The 17982-nt window shown below is 34.8% G+C and overlaps 1 protein-coding gene across 1 annotated transcript; it reads left to right on the forward strand.

Annotated features, from left to right (window-relative positions):
• Nucleotides 1–1238: 1238 nt before the first annotated feature.
• Nucleotides 1239–7791, forward strand: LOC105051624 (uncharacterized). Its single transcript, XM_073243865.1, has 2 exons — nucleotides 1239–4274; nucleotides 7095–7791. The coding sequence occupies exons 1-2, from the start codon at nucleotides 1292–1294 to the stop codon at nucleotides 7505–7507; spliced, it is 3396 nt and encodes a 1131-aa protein (XP_073099966.1). The 5' UTR covers nucleotides 1239–1291; the 3' UTR covers nucleotides 7508–7791.
• Nucleotides 7792–17982: the final 10191 nt, after the last annotated feature.

Genomic DNA, 17982 nt, shown 5'->3' on the forward strand with positions numbered 1-17982 from the left:
GAATGAAAGGTATCATAATTTTTATGAAGAAGTGCCATAATTCTATGAAGGAATGTTATTATTTTTTCGTAAGGAAAGAGATGTCATAATTTTTATGAAGCGACGTCATAATTTTTAATAAAGGATATCATAATTTTTAAGAAGAGCATTTTCGTCATTCAAAATTTCAAATAAAAAAGTAGAATCGTAAATATTTAATATGTATTGAAAAATGATAATTACATGATCCAATAGGAGAAACCGTACACTGCATGTCAGATTTTCTACTTGTGCACAAAAAATTTCTCTTTAGTATGTATTGACAAAAAGCAACGCACGTTATCATTAGGCCCACTGGGATCAAGCCGCTCCTCAGACCCTAGCGTAGAAACAGCATAAACTTTTTTTTGCTTCAGAGAAGTGGAAATAGAAACCACAGTTATCACTTTTTCTTTTTGATCTTTTTTGGTTTTATCTTGATTTCTGGGGACATGCAGAGTCCAGTTAGAGAATGAAACACTCTCCTTTATAACAGAAAAGAGGGAAGAATTTACAAAGAGAAAAGATAATTCTTCCGAAAACATAGGAAAGTATGGGCTATCCTGTAATGAATGAAAGAGGTGGAAAAAGAAACCGGAGCTATCAGTTTTTTCTTTCTCCTTTATTGTTTTAACTTGACTTCTGCGGCCATGTTAGAGGAGGAAGACAACCTGAAAAGAAGGCCATTTTTCTTTTGGACTTTTTAGAGAAAAAGCTTTCTTTCATCAATTAATGCTGTGATTTTTCAAGTTTTTTTGTTCTGACTTATCAACATAATAACCTTTTAGTTCGCCGTTTCCGTTGGTCCTGCCCCATAGTATTTGCTCGACCACTTTGCACCGTTTTGCTTGTTGAGGTGCATATCTGACTTTATAAAACATTTTTGTTTTCTTAATGGACACAACATGGAAGCCGGACCCAAAATTAGTAACCATCGAGTAAGATCAGTCTGTCATACCCCACAATGAGTTATATGTCCTACCCCACATCGAGTAAGCATGAAATAAGCCGAACCAGATTTATATGAATTAACCTTTTATATATGTCCTCTTCGAGCAAGAACCAACTGATCCAAAGAATTGGTCTAATGGAGGAATTTTCAACTTCACTTTTATAACCAATTACCCCTCCCTTGAAGATCAAACTATCCTAGTCAAAATCAGAATATGAAGATAATTAAAGAATCGTAACCAAGTCTATATATAGGGGTGTTTATGCAGTGGAATGGCAGCAAGAAGAGCCTTGGATTGTGGATTCCTCCCAAAATCCAAGGATGTCTCTCTCACATGCTCTGAGTTTGAATTCGTTTGGTCCATTTGTTCTCATCTTTCTCTTTTTCTCTTCCATCTCGTTTTCCTTCCACCCTGCATCCTGTACCACAACCACCTTGCAAAACCACACTGACCGGCAGGCCCTTCTATCCTTCAAGTCACTGCTGTCCGATCCCTTGGGAAACTTGGCCTCCTGGAATAATGAATCCCTCCAATTCTGTAATTGGCGAGGTATCACTTGTGGTGGCCGGCGGCACCTGCTACGTGTCACCGCCTTAGATCTTGACTCCCAGGGACTTGCTGGTTCAATATCACCCTCCATAGCCTACCTCACCTTCCTTAGACGAATCAACCTCGCAAACAACCAACTCCATGGACAAATCCCGCAAGAGCTCAGCCTTCTTCCTCGGCTTGAACATCTGAACCTTAGCATTAATTCTCTTGAAGGAGAGATTCCGTCCAATCTCAGTCATTGCCCCAACCTCAAGAACCTCAGCCTAAGCAACAACATGCTTGAAGGAGAGATACCCAAGGAATTCGGCTTCCATCACAAGCTCCAAATACTGAGTGCCGGTGGCAACCATCTTACAGGTTGCATCCCGCCTCTGCTGGGGAGCAGCCTCTCACTCGCTGTAGTTTATCTGGAAAACAATGATCTTACAGGAGGCATCCCACCTTTTCTTGCAAATAGCTCATCCCTTGAATTTGTCGATCTTTCACAGAACAGTCTCACAGGAGAAATCCCGCATTCTTTTTTTAATAGTTCGACCCTCAAAGCCATCAATCTTTTTAAAAACGAACTGACAGGTGGGATACCATCCTTCCCAGTGATCCGCGCTTCTCCACTCTTCTTTCTTTCTTTGTCAAGAAATTCACTTTCAGGAAGCATCCCGCCATCGATAGGAAACCTGTCCAACCTCCTTGATCTTTACCTTTCCGAAAATCACTTGGAGGGAAGTATTCCACAAAGCCTAGGCAAGATTTCACGCCTGGAAGTGCTTGACCTATCCGTAAACAACTTGTACGGTAGAATGCCACCAACTCTTAACAATCTCTCATCACTAGGTTATTTGGGCGTGGGCGCCAACCGGCTCTTCGGGACCCTGCCACCAGACATCGGCATCACCCTTCCAAACCTTCATTCTTTGGTAATGCAATCCAACCTATTTCAAGGGCATATCCCATCTTCACTGTACAATGCTTCCAATATTCAAATGCTTGATCTATCGAAGAACTTGTTCAAAGGCTTACTGTCTTCCAGTGTAGGATCCCTGAAAAATCTAGTTGAGCTAAATCTTGGGGAGAATCAGCTCCAAGGCAATGTTTGGAGCGTGTTCTCCTCCTTGACCAATTGTAGCCTTTTAGATGGATTATATCTATACGATAATAAGCTTGAAGGCACCCTCCCGGCGTCGGTAGGCAATCTCTCCACACGGCTTCAGAAGCTAGTGGTAGAAGGAAACCAAATATCCGGGACCATCCCAGTTGAAATTGGAGAACTTGTCAACCTTACGGTTCTGTTTGCGGATGAAAATCTTTTTGCAGGAAGTATCCCTCCTACCATTGGAAAGCTTCGGAAGTTAGTTCTCCTAGGCATGTCTGCAAACAAATTTTCAGGTCCCATCCCATCTTCTATAGGAAATCTCACCCAATTAAATGAGCTTTACATGGAAGAGAATAAATTGAGCAACAATATCCCTGCAAGCTTCGGAAATTGTATAAATCTGAATATAGTAAACCTTTCTAATAATGCACTTGTTGGACCCATACCAAAGAAACTTGTTGCTCTCTCCTCACTGACACGGGCCCTGGATCTTTCACATAATAATCTCACTGGGTCCATTCCCAGGGAAGTGGGTAGCTCGATCAACCTCGACTGCTTAAATGTCTCCAATAACTGGTTGTCGGGTGAAATTCCTGGCACTCTCGGTACTTGTCAACATTTGGAATACCTTCGAATGGAAGGCAACTTCTTTCAAGGAAACATTCCACAATCTTTCATTAACTTAAGAGGACTCAGTGAACTTGATCTTTCTCGAAACAACTTATCCGGGCAAATTCCAGAATTCTTTGGGTCATTTAGTTCTTTGCGGTATCTAAACCTGTCATTCAACGACCTTGAAGGGGAAGTGCCTAAAGATGGTGTCTTTGGCAATTCAAATGAAATTTTCATCCTTGGGAACAAGGGGCTTTGTGGAGGTGATCCAAAGTTGCAACTACCACCATGCTCTACCCAAGCCTCCAAAAGAAATCTATTCAGGATAATAATCACGACTGCAAGTGTTGCATCGATCTTATTCTTGTGTTTTCTGTTAATTCTTTTGCAATTGCGAAAGAGACGGGAAAAATCTCCATCTGTGTCCTCCCTGGAAGACAAGTATAGCGTGATATCTTACACTGATATTCTCAAAGCCACTGATGGATTCTCTTCAGCCAATTTGGTTGGTACTGGAAGTTCTGGTTCTGTATATAAGGGAAAATTGGATTGTGAAGAAAAGTTCGTTGCTGTGAAGGTATTTAACATTCAACAAGTTGGAGCTCTGAAGAGTTTTAAAGCCGAATGTGAGATCATAAAAAATGTTCGTCACAATAATCTTGTTAGAATCATCACTTCATGCTCAAGTATAGATTCTACTGGTAATGATTTCAAAGCTCTAATCTTCGAGTATATGCCTAATGGGAGCTTGGATGAGTGGTTGCATCCTAAAGCTCAAGAGTGTCATCAGACAAGAACATTAGACCTGACTCAGAGGTTGAACATTGCTCTTGATGTGGCTTCTGCTCTCTGTTATCTGCATCACAACATAAAAGTGCCAGCCATTCACTGTGATCTAAAGCCAAGCAACGTTCTTCTTGACGATGACATGACCGCCCATGTGCCTGATTTTGGGCTTTCGAGGTTCCTCCCTACTTCGGGCTCCATAGCATCCAAAAGTTCGACAAGCTTAATGGGGATAAAAGGAACGATTGGATATGTTGCACCAGGTAAGATTTGCATATATATATATATATATATATATATATATATATACACATACTCTTCTTATTATTTTCATGTCCGTAATTTCCTTTTTAAGGGATATCTTCAGTACATAATTTAGAAATAGATGCTATGGACCTCCATAGCAACCTAAATTCTTCTCATATAGCTCTATCCATTAAGTCAAAGGAAGATAGATATTTTTTGGACATTGATTTCTTTTTGAATGCAAACCTCCACACTAATGTACTGAAAATAAACAATAAATGACCGAAGAGAACATGTATATAACAACCATAGATCTCCCCTATAAAGGCTAGTCTGAAGATATTTTTTGGATTCTTTGGCATGTATAAATGCCCAAAATCTCCATAGCTCAAAATCAATGTAGGACTAAATATACTTCTGCATGGATCCTCTTAAATTATCCCCATCTAAGTTTAGATATCTTTACTAGGTTAAGGGTCTAATCAGCTCCTAATAAGGTTGATCCATGCTCTAGTGTCCACTAGGTTAAATGGATTATGGGCCAATCTACTTTGACACTATTTCTAACTACTTGGAACATCACCTAAAAAAGCTAGTTGGGTTTTTTGGTTCTAGGTCATTACAGAACCCAATTTTTTCATAGCATTGATCAAATTTATCTCCAACAATTATCATCATCGATTACATTAGGGCACACTCAACAATTGTCAAGAGATGATGTTAAGAATATAAACTTGATACTTTGATGATCCATGGCTCTTGAATGTTTCCGTGTAGAAATATTTTTCATTCCATACATTAAACATCCCATATTGGATCTACTTCTCTCCCTTTTTAGCAAAAATTCATGGATCTAATTGTGGATCCAACTATTTTTTGGAATCAATATTTGTTATATCTACAACATAGTAGCTATCTTTTGCTTAGTTTTCTTCCGAGGAAATCCAAAAATCTATTTCATACCCCTTTTAGTCTTCCAACATGGTATGATTTTCTGTGATAGGATCTCCGATACGGTTCTTTTGATGTTATTTTTTTATTAAAACAACAAAATATGAACATCTATCTCAATCCATACTAAATTAGTGTATTTATGAAATACAGTTTATTGCGTTGGAAGCATCATAATCATATTTAAGCTAAGGGTGCATTTTGTTTAATAATAAGAAATAGAGCAGGAATAGTTGTGCCACATGTTATTTTAGTTTCCTTTAGAAATAATTTCGAAAATAATTCCAACGGTTGGTAGCTGGTTGGCACCCATCTCTCTAACGAAGAGGTATTAAGTTCCAACCTACGTGGTGGTGAAATCCACCATATTCTTAAAATAAAAAAAATTTCTAGAATTACTTTTGATTGGGGTTAGGGGGGGGAGGGGGGGTGGGGGAGCATAGATAACCTAAATTTGACTTATTTATTCAATAGATCAAAAATTCAGATATTAACCTGACTTACTTATTAAATATGTAACTTAATCCAACTCACATAACTCATTTATTAAATAGGTCGAATTGGGTTAAATGGGATAGATAGGTTAAGTATAGGTTTTTACAATAGATTAGACAGACTTAAATAGGCTAACAAGATTAAGCAAGTCAAGTTAAATGAGATAGAAATGCATTAAGTAGATTTTAAATAGATAAAATAGGTTAAATCAGTTGGATCATAACCCTACTTATTAAATGAGTCAAAATGGGATAAATAGTTCAAAAGACTAAACATGAACCTGATCTGTTTAACAAACAGATCTAGATGGGTTGCTTGTTAATAATCTAAATCTATTTTTTTCAAATCCAAACCTACTTAAAGTGGGTTGTTTGTGGGTTGTGTTTATATAGATCAAGCCATAAATTATCACCCTACATAGAATATTCATTGGGTCTAAAATCAACCAACTATTGTATTTGGCAATGCATGGATTTGAGCTGGTCTTCTTACATATTACAAAGATCAATTTTTAGGTGCGGAGACAAATGGAAGCCATAACACCACCCTCCTCGTAGATGTGCATGCACAAAATTTCGATATCAATTCTAACAACTTTCTTACTCACCGATCCCATGTCTTATGCACACTTTTCTTACTGTCTTTTTTCTTAATAACAACTAGTATTTAATTTTTATTTTTTTTCCATATGAAGCATCGAAATAAGAGATCGCTTATCTCTTTTCTATGCCGAAAATTTGGATCTTAGAATAAATTGCTTTTTTATGTATGTGTTTGTTAATGGCACAAAAAAATTATGTACTCTTTTGAAATTTGCTAATCATATATTATCTTTAAATCTTTAAAAGAATTGTTTTAATAAGATTGCAAAATACAATAGAAGAAAATATTTAACCCTTTTATTGGCATTTCATGTAAAATAAATTATTTAAATAATATGCACAAAATATTGCTGAAAATATTTAATGACAAAAAATGTATAAATATATGATGTTAAAAATACATAATTTTCGTCAATAAACTTTGACACTTTTTTAAATATTTATCATCTTCATTTAAACTGATAAATTTATACATTGCCCCCAACTAAAAACTGGCTCCTTTTTCCATTTCCCTTTTTTAACCAATAAGCATTTGAAATAATCAGTACAAAAAATTGGGCATAAAATATTTGATGATAGACAATATACAAATACAATGATTTAATAGAAATATATAATCTTCAACAATAAATTCTGGTACTTTATTAAACATTTATTATTTGATAAATGCATACGCTGGCCTCCGGATGAAATTCCTAGCTCCATCCTTGTCGATTTTTCAATTTGCTTTTTCTAAGTAATATCCAGTACATATATATTCATACAATTAGATGTTCAAATAAAATGCAGAATATGCAATGGGCAGCCAAATCTCCACGCAGGGGGATGTGTATAGCTATGGAATACTATTGTTGGAGATGCTTACGGGAATGAAGCCTACGAAAAGCATGTTTAAGGATGGCTTAAACCTACATAAATTTGTCAATATGGCTTTCCCAGAAAGAGTCATGGTGATTTTGGATCCCCAAATTTTGCAAAATTATCATAGTGAAGAATTTAATAGCAATATTAGAAACGAAAATTTTGGAAGATTGCAACTAAGGAGATGCATTATTTCTCTGACCAGAATTGGACTGTTGTGCTCCAAGGAATCACCAAAAGAACGACCAAAGATGCAACATGTTGCCAATGAAGTTCGTGCAGTCAAAGAAATGTTTTCCAAAGCTGAAATTAACGAAGAAGGAGCAAATTTGCCTGAATGAAAAGAAGTGCACTAGCTTGTCAATAAAATAAAGAGTTTGTTATAACTACTGCATGTTTCCTAAGTTCTTTTTTCTGTTCCTTTTTCAAATAGTTTGCCTTGTCATCAGATTATTTACTTTACTGAGCTACCACTGGTTGAGAGTAATATTTTGAAGTTTTCAAGAAAGCACAAATGAAGATATTTAAGTAGAGGTGGAGTGTCAGCTTCTACGACCGAAATCAGTTTCATGACTCTTACAAAAAGAATGTTAAGAAACATAGTCCACACATCAAGTGAGCTCAATGCTCTGTTTTCTTGTGCCAACTTGTTTAAAACAACTTTTTTGCATGTTCACACGTAGATGAATCCAGTTATGAAGAGTAAAGATTGGACAATGTCCAATCGAAATACAGATGAATCAAGAAAATGTGATAAAGTTTTGCTATGCAAATTTTTCGAGATCTGAGGTCCAGAAATAATGACACCAGTTATCTTTTGAGGTCCATAATCATGTTCGAAGGGACAGACTTAGATAAGATCAACTGAATTTGGATTCAGATACTGTCGGATCAAAACTACATAATGGGATCTTATATCAATAATCTAAGTCATTGGATATGATCTACTATCTCAAAATTATTTGTATACTAAAAATAATATGATTTGAAAATTTCTAGACTATGTATCAAGTGATCAAAAATATATCTAATTTAATTTTGTTTAAGTTATCTAATTTTTGACTGCTTGATGTATAAACTAGAGATCTTCAAATCATATAATTTTTTTCGTACAAGTAGTTTTGAGATAGTAAATCATATTCAATAGCTTAGATCATTAATATAGAACCTCTATTATATAGTTTTGATCTGACCGAATCTGAGTCTAAATCTAATTCGATGTACTCCCTTCATTCAATCTAGCAAATGATTCAGACTCGAGAGTAGGAGGCAAATGATACAGATAGAAAATCTTATCTTGATTGGGGCCAATGCATTCACCTCTGTCAGTACTAAGGTAGGGGTTTATGCTGACCCATATGGCGGCTGGCCTTAAGGACCTTCAGAACCAACCTCATCTGACATAAGAGGAAGGTTTGACTCTTGGCTCCATGTGGGTTTTTAGATCCCTAGATCCCTGGCAACAGTCAACGATAAGTAGATAGGGCAGTGGGCAGCTACCAAATCCCATGAGACCAAGCTAGAGATATCAAGGTATTACACCTTATATAGCGACGATGACGCTCCGCATCACTAGCTCTTTATGGCCTTCAACCTCTGCTTATAAATTCTAGCTCATGGGGGACCCCCAAAGTATACACACAATCTCTCTCATACTCACTCCTTCCTATCTATTTTAAATTTCTAACTTGAGCATTGGAGAGTCTCTATCGAAACTAACTCTAGCAAGAAACTTATTTTGCAGGTCCATCCATCACTATCCTGCAGTCGCTACCTAATTCCAGCCAAGCTGACCCGAGTCAGGAATCTATAGCAACAATAAGAATTTAGATCAAGCATACCAAGCTCATCAAATAATTTTTTTCTTTAAAAAAATATTAGGAGATTATAGGATTATTTTGTTTGAGAGCATCAATATTATTTTCCAAAAATTGAAGTCGAGCTTCGTTGGTCTTTGAGTGGAGAGCAGCAAGAATATCCCATATATTTTTTGGCTCATCTATACCTTAAATGTGTTGAAAAGTATCTTCATCCACATTCATTAGAAAAATATGACCTACATTTGCAGCTTTGGTTTTCCATATATTCTTTGCTTCTGTATTATCTAGAGTTTTTGGTGGCTTCACTATATCTGGGCCAAATAAGATTTGATGCAGGCCTTTCAAAAATGCATAGTTGGTGTTGTTTAATATTTTATTCTTAACAGCTTTTGTCATGACGATTCAATGCTTGAACTATCGAACAAAAGTTCACACGTTTGTACCACCATACAATGAATTACTAGAAGTTCTTCAACCACACCAAGCTACAAATGTATAAGTTACCAATCTCCAAGCCCATGACTTTGATACCATGTAGAACAGCATGCTACATATAGTAAATCGATCATGTCAGCCCAATATCCAAAATAAATACCAAAAAAAATATTTACAGAGAATCATGAGAAAAAATTATGGAAGAATAAAAAAGAAGAGAAAAATAATTTATTCAAAGAAGACTAGAGATCAAATCTAAAAAAGATACCTCACTAAAGAGTCTCCATATATACAAATAATCTCTCTTCTCTCTTTCTTTCCATACCTTAAAGGAGACACAATGATCCCTTTAAATAGATATCAAATGGATAAGAGTTTAAATTCTCGTAAACTCAGAAAACAAAATCCATTAAAATAAAAACTCTTAATTAAATAGGATAATACTAGAGATGAAGTTCTATTTCAAATAAGACCCACATAAAAAAAATAGAGTCCTAAATGGAAATATAATGATTCTCAACAAAGTGCCCACCTAGATGTCTCTGCTAGTTTAAGTAGGAATGAATGAAAAGGTCAAAAATAGGGTCTAGAACTAAGTGCCACCATTTTGAAAACACATAATAGATGTTGATAGAAAGCGAGAAACATTATCATTAGACTCACCATGATCAAGTTGTTCATTGGACCCTGCATACACTACATGGCCATGCATCATATAGCCATACACGATGCTGGAGAAATTATATCCTATATAGTGTGCACCATGTGGCCATGCTCATCGCCAATGATCATAATAGCTTGTTTCTATAGTGGTGCATTAAGATAAGCATCGGATGAATAGAGCTTACTGAGATGAGTGATTATGATCATTAGCATCGTGTATGGCCATATGGTACATGTTGTGTGTTAGATGTATGTCCTAGAAGTTAATATAATTGACACATTGTAATAAATTTAGGATATAATTTTATACTTAATACATTGATTTGATTAATAAAAGGATAAGTTTAATTTTTATTCAAGAGTGATGTGTCTTTGAATCATCCGTAAAATTAATACTTCGATATATATTCTCAAGGTATTGAGAATTAGAGGCATGTATAGTTAATTCTTAAATGCTTCCTATCATAATATCATCATGAGGACGGTGATCAATTCGGATAGACCGATATATAGATCATTTTTTTTGAGATAGATGAGTTTCTGATCTATAGTATAGAGATACTAAGTAATGAGTACGGATAGTTGTTAGAGAATAAATAGTACTGAGCGTGATCATATGAGAGATCACTTAAATTTTTAATCAATCATCAGTGATTATCTTGAAGCTATAGTTGTGTTAATGATCTTTTGACCTACGTTGATATGACTACTCATAGTGAATCTGCTGGAGTTTGACTGACACATAAACATGACCTTATTAAGATTTTGTAGTGAAATTGATGATAGTTGATCCACTATAAGAGTAGGATGCGTATCTAGATAAAATCTATCGATCTTGATAGAGAAGAGTAGTCCTATAAAATTTAAGAGGCTAAGTCTGAGAATCTATGGCCACAACAGTATGATTGATGGAAAAAAAATTCATAAGGATCATAGTTAGACTTGTGCTAATCGAATCTATCATATAACTAATGATGAGATTTGATGATTTATCCATGATTTGTCATCTAGTCAGGACTCACGATAGAGGGATTGAATCACATGTGAACTATATCTTAAGATTCTTTTTCAGTTCTATTAGATTGCTACTACATATTGCTAGATGTCACTGGTGGATTATGAAAGTTCACTAGAATTGCTCAGGATCGACAATCCTTGATGAGTTAAAGTAAAATTATTCTGATCCATTGAAAAAAATTTCAATGACTCTATGATAGAGATCATAGTATATCTTACTATCAGATAGAATTGAATCTATGGGATCACACAATAAAAAAATTAATTTGGAATAAGCAATTAGGCTTATAAAGTCTCAATTGAATTTAAAAAAATCTTATTGGATTCAGGATAACCTTATTAGTATATGGTTAAATCTAATTTTTTTTTGCACTTGAGTTACTTATTTTGATAAGATTAATTCAAGTTAATTATCTACTAATAATTTAAATAAATTAGATTTATTGGACTTCATTTATCGGGTGCTTAGGATTTTGGATCATATGCATTAAGGGTTCAAATCTTTAATCAATTGTCTTGATTGTTTGTATGGGGTGCCACTTGATTTGATCAAGTTGGACATGTCCACCTAAAAGAGGACGTATAGGATCAGTATGTGGCATCCCCTAGGCACCATGTGGTGTGTGAAAAAATGGGTGCAAAGGCTCTAATAGTTGGCGCCTAATGGATCTCTTAAAGGGAGTCAAATATCTAAGGCTACAAAGATTCTTAATGCAAGTAGGACTTATATTAAGGGACTATTTGATTTTGAATAAGATTCAAATCTTTTGGCTATTTAAAGAAATCTTCTCTAAGACTCTTTATATCAGAATTCTAGCAGTCTCCATGCCTGCTAAGAGTCCCCACACCTCTCCCTCTCTTCTCCCCTTTGGATCCAACACCCAAAGGAGTTGGACATCCTTCATCTCCACGCCCAAGAAGAGCTTAGGAGTCCTCTTTCCTTACTGATTTTTAGATTTTAGTGGCTTCATAATCAAGAAAAGAAGAGCAAGAGAAGAAGAGAAAAAAAAGATCAAGAAAAAGATCAAAGAGTTGATCACGATTTAGACTTCGTTCAGATTCGCAAAGTTATTGTTCTTGGAGAAAAAAGATCAACACCAAAGAGAGCTATTCTAGGCTGATCTTGAGTAGATACTCATAGAGATTGGGTACTTATACGACTAAGAGAGAACCTACTCTCTTGCAGATCTAGATTTGAAGAAAGAAATTGTAAAACAGATATGTGATTCGATCACATATTTAATTTCAGCATAAAATTTAGTATGTATTCAATTTCAGCATATGATGTAGATCTTTATGTTCTATATTTTATACATACATGATTTAGATTAAAAAATATTTTAATCTTTTATTTTACTATATTATTTAAAAAAAAATTTTGAAACACGCATGCATGCCCCGGCTCGAAACTCCAACAATAGTATCAGAGCCATAGATTTTATATACATGAAATTGACATACATATTTTTGAAAAAAATTTCAAAATTTGATTTTTCTTAATACACGAGATGTATAGATGATTATTTTTTTGAATCTAAAATTTATTTTAGATTTAATTTTTAGATCATATATTCGATATATGAAAGCATGCATAGATCTGAAATTTATTCTAGATAGATTTTTAGTTTATATATATATGATATATAGATGCATGCATAAGTCTGAAAATTATTTTGATCTAATTTATGATTCATATATAAGATGTATGATTATATATTTAGGTCTAAAAATTAGTTTCAATATATTTCATAATTTATATATGAGATATATGAAATCATGTAATAATCTAAATTTTTGTTTAGATCTGAATTTATATTCATATAGAGATATATGCTTGCATGTTAAATCTAAAAATTAGTTTCATGATTTAAAACTTACATTTTATATAAAGAATTTAGATCTAAAATTTAATTTTAAAATCTAAAATTTATATTTATACATGAAGATTTTGGTTATAGATAAATCAAAAATTAGATCAGATAATTAGATTGTATCTATCATTTTTTATTTGAACATAATGGGTCTAATTCGATTAAGTAATTGATCAAATTGAGTCAAGTGTTGATTAAAGTTAGATCAATTAAGTTTAAGATCATACAATTATTATAGATTAAATCGATTAAATCTCATATGTAGAATCAATTAATCTAAGGACCTAATTCGGCTCGATGACTTGAGCCTGATTCGCTTAAGCTAATCTATTTAGATCAATTGACCTATTGATGTCTAAGACAAATAATTGAGAGATAGTTATTTTATCTGACTAATTTATTGGTGTCTAAGAAAAGTAATTGGAGGATCCTCATCGATCTCCACTTATCTGATCAATTTGAAAGATTAAGTCTTGAATAAGGTTGCTTATAGCCCATGCCAATTAGATCAGACATATGACGACCGATTAAATGAGACCTAAATCTAAATCTCTTCATAAATATTAAGTTCATAAGTCTTCTATCATTGTAGATGTATGGGCATGGTATTGGTGTTGATTGTTCTTGACTGGTCACGATGGTTCAGTTACACCAAAAATACGAACCACTCTATTAGCAAAGAGTTACTTCATGGTAAGGATGGAGTCGGATCAAATAACTGTTAGGTGAGAAATTCAATGATGATTTTGCACCTGCTTATAAATGATAGGTCGGATTTAACTAAAGAGTATGGTTAATAACTGTTAGGTGAGCCCACATGACTTAGAGACCAAGTCGCTGTAATATACTTAGAGAAGCATCTGAGCAAAAAGTTATCTTCGCATCGGTGTGCATGTTATCAATAACTATTAGGTAAGGGGCATGGCATCGGTGAGACCACAGCATCCACTAGAAATCTAATTGTCATATTAGGATTTTTATTTTCCATCCGGAGAGTGAAGCGATTCAAAAAAATAGTGAGAGTCATTATTTGCTTCTTAAAGTCTCTAGAGTAAATATAAATTTAAAGTATAAAAATCTAATTTGAATCTCTACTCTCGTAGTTAAATCATGTCAACTTCAAACCCTCTAGTTCACATCCTTGAATCCAATCGTTTGACTGGAGCTAATTATAAAGACTGATTTAGAAACTTCAAAATTATTCTGACTTCTAAAAAGTTAGGCTATGTACTTAACTAGAAACTCTTAGTGTTACCAAACCATCCTACTACTGAGCAAAGAACAGTATATAAAAAGTAGATGGATGAAGATAATCAGATTAAGTGCTATATGCTGGCTTCCATGTCAAACGAGTTGCAGAGCCAGCATGAGCATATACTCACTGTCAGGGCTATAATCACTCATTTACAAAAGTTATATGGTGAGGAGAGCTGTACAACACACTTCGAAGTATCCAAGAGACTCTTCAATCTGAAAATGCATGAAAGATAGTCAGTCCATGAGCACTGTATGACAGTGATCAAGGACATTGAGAATTTTGAAAAGCTCAGGCTTGATATGAAAAAAAATTATAGATGAATTTGATCTTTCAATCTCTTACGAGTTCATATATTAATTTAAAGTAAATTTTCATATGAACAAACTTAATTGCACCATACCCAAACTGATCAACATATTGGTCACTACTAAGAGAATCTTGAAGAGTTCAAGGGGTATTGTTCTCACTGTGGAGCGGACTTCTTCATCCAAGAGAAATTTTGATTGGAAGAAGAAGAGTAAACTCACGAAGAAGTAGAAAAAAGAGAGCAAGCCAAAGAAGGATGTTCCAAAGAAAGCTGAAGCAAAGAAAAAGTATTTTTACTGTGATGCTGAAAGCCACTGGAGGAGGAACTATCCACTCTACCTAGAGAGCTTGAAGATCAAAAAGGATGATAAATCTTCAGAAGGTATGCTCGTAATTGAATCTAACTTTATGATTTCTTCTACTTCTAGTTAGATATTGGACTCTAGTTCGAGTGCTCATATATGTACTTTAATACAAGGTCTAATAGAAAGTAGGAGGTTAGGAAAATGTGATATGATCTTTCAGGTCGGCAATGGAGAAAAAATTACTACAAAAGCTGTTGGCACTTATCTTCTTCGATCATCGTTAGAATTTAGATTATATTTAAAGGACTGTTATTTTATTTCTGTAGCTAGTCAGAATTTGATTTTCATATTTGGGCTAGCATAGGATAGTTTTGATTTTAATTTCAATATAAACTTTTATTCTATTTATTTATAAAATAAATTGATTGTACGTGATCTTTTAATTGACAGTCTTTATCATCTGCATATTGGTAATCTTGCTAGCACATAATTGAATCTAATTTTCTCTTTGCACTTAAGTTACTATTTTAATAAAATTAACTCAAGTTAATTACCTTCTAATAATCTAAATAAATTAGATTCATTGAGCTCTAATAGTTGGGTGCCTAGAATTTTAGATCATATGCATTAAGGGTTCAAATCCTAAATCAATTTTCTTGATTGTTTGCATGGGGCGCCACTTGATTTGATCAAGTTGGGCATGCCCACTTAAAAGAGGGCATGTGGGACCAACATGGGGCATCCCCTAGGCCACATGTAGAGTGTGAAAAAGTGAGTGTAAAGGCTCTAATAGTTGGTGCCTAATGGATCTCCTAAAGGGAGTCAAATATTTAATACTATAAGGATTTCTATTGCAAGTAGGACTTGTATTAAGGGATTATTTAATTTTGAATAGGATTCAAACTTTGTAGCTATTTAAAGGGATCTTCTCTAATGCTCTTTACATCAGAATTTTAGCAGCCCTCACCCCTCCTAAAAGTCCCCACACCTCTCCCTCTCTTCTCTCCTTTGGATCTAATGCCTAGAGGAGTTGGGCATCCTCCATCTCCACACCCAAGAGAGCTTGGGCATCCTCTTTTCTTGCTGACTTTTAGATTTTGGTTGCTTCATAATCAAGAGAAGAAGAGCAAGAGAAGAAGAGAAGAAAAAGATCAAGAAAAGAATCAAAGAGTTAATCGCGATCCAGACTTCGTTCAGATTTGCAGGGTGATTGTTCTTGGAGAAGAAAGATCAACATCAAAGAGAGCTATTTTAGGTTGATTCTGAGTGGATATTTATAGAGGTTGGGCACTTGCACAGCTAAGGAAGAATATACTCTCTTTCAGATCCAAATTTGAAGAAAAAAATTATAAAATGGATATGTGATTCGATCACATATGTAATTTTAATATAAAATTCAGTATATATTTAATTTCAACATATGATGTAGACCCTTATATTCTATATTTTATACATGCATGATTTAGGTTAAAAGATATTTTAATTTTCTATTCCACTATGTTGTTTAGAAAAAAAAAATTTGAAACATACATGCATGCCCCGACTCGAAACTCCAACATTGTGTAGGATATAATTTCTGAAGGCATAGAGGAAATTTTATGTAGGGATGGAAATCAGATCGGGTCGGGTATAAATATATTGGTCAGATATGGATCGAGTCAAAAAAATTTTGAACCTAAATCCAACCTATTTATTAAATAGGTTAGGTTTTAAAAATCAAATCCGATCAATTTAATAAATAGGCTATCTGACCTGATTTGTTTACAATCTATTTATAATCTAATTATAAAAAAATAGAGCTCGACCCATTTACGATCTATTTTTTTCAAAAAAAGCAAAGAGAAAAAAAAATTAAAAACCTCTCTGGTCTCCACCATCACCGCATCTTCGCCTAATTTGCCTCTCCACCTCACCATGCTCTCGGCCACCTCTTCGCCAATCCATTCTCTCATTACCTCTATTTTCATCCGACTGGAGCTTTCGATCACCTTTAGCTCCACCCTTGATCGTGCTCTTGGCCACCTCCATCCGATCGGGAGCTCTCAACCATCTCTGGCTCTACCCGTGATTGAGCTCTTAGGAGTGGAGGAGTTTGAAACTTAAGGGCGGTGAGAGAAGAGGGGAGGACTCTAGACCTCCATCATCTCTAGGCTCTGGACCTCCAGTCGATGCCCCACTGCCTCCTTCACCTCTGGATTTGTGAGGGCTTGGACGATCTCCATTACTTCTAGACTGTGAGGGTTGGGATGATCTGTATCACCTGCCCCTATGGTTAAGTCCATGGCCTTGACATCATCCCCAGAATAGTGACAGTGTAAAGAAAGAAAGGGAGGGGAAGAGAAAACCCTAACTAATGGGGTATGGGATGGGTGGGATCAAGGGAATTGGGAAAAGGCATGGCAAGCAGCATAGGTCGAGTGGGAGGAGCGAGGTGTTAGATTTGTGTCTCAAAAATTAATTATTGGTTGACATATTTTATAATTTCAGAACTTAATATTATACTTGTAATATTTTTATTATTAATAAAGGGTTTTTTCATTCTAATCATATTTATATGTCCATGATTTATTCAAAAAATTAACAAAGATAATTTTTATATATTTTTAAAGTATTAAAAATTTGAGACATATATTAATTAGTGATTAATTTTTAAATACTCTCGATCAAAAGATCGTCATGAAGGACAATGATCAATCCATTTGAGATCGATGCATTGTTCATCTCTCTTATGGACAGATGAGTCTTGGGTCTGCAGTGTGAGGATACTGGAGTGAGGATGCAGATGGTTGTTAGAGAATAACTTGCACTGAGCATGATCAATACGAGAAACAACTTGGATATCTACTCACTCATCAGTAGTCTTCTCGATGCTGCAGTGATGTGAGTGGTCCCTTAACTTATGATGTCATCGGCTATTCGCAGCGAGACTACTGAGTTTGACTACACATTCTCTTGGTCCCTAGTCATTCAGATCCTTACTGTGTATGTTAGCTACAGTAAGTTCAGGTTCGCTATTAGGAGTATGATGCACCTAGATGGAATCTATCGATCTTGATAGAAAAGAAGAAGTTCTATACGATTTGTGAGATTGAGTTCAGAAAGTCTTTGGCCAAAGTAAGTGTGAATACTGAAAAAAAAATT

The sequence above is a fragment of the Elaeis guineensis genome, chromosome 9, assembly GCF_000442705.2.
Source record: "Elaeis guineensis isolate ETL-2024a chromosome 9, EG11, whole genome shotgun sequence".
Lineage (NCBI taxonomy): Eukaryota > Viridiplantae > Streptophyta > Magnoliopsida > Arecales > Arecaceae > Elaeis > Elaeis guineensis.

What these genes read in the sequence shown, in the direction of transcription:
- LOC105051624 (XM_073243865.1), top strand. Translation starts at nt 1,292, where the DNA reads ATGTCTCTCTCACATGCTCTGAGTTTGAATTCGTTTGGTCCATTTGTT. An exon ending in GATTGGATATGTTGCACCAG is followed by an intron (nt 4,275 to 7,094) that starts GTAAGATTTGCA and finishes AATAAAATGCAG; the next exon opens with AATATGCAATGGGCAGCCAA.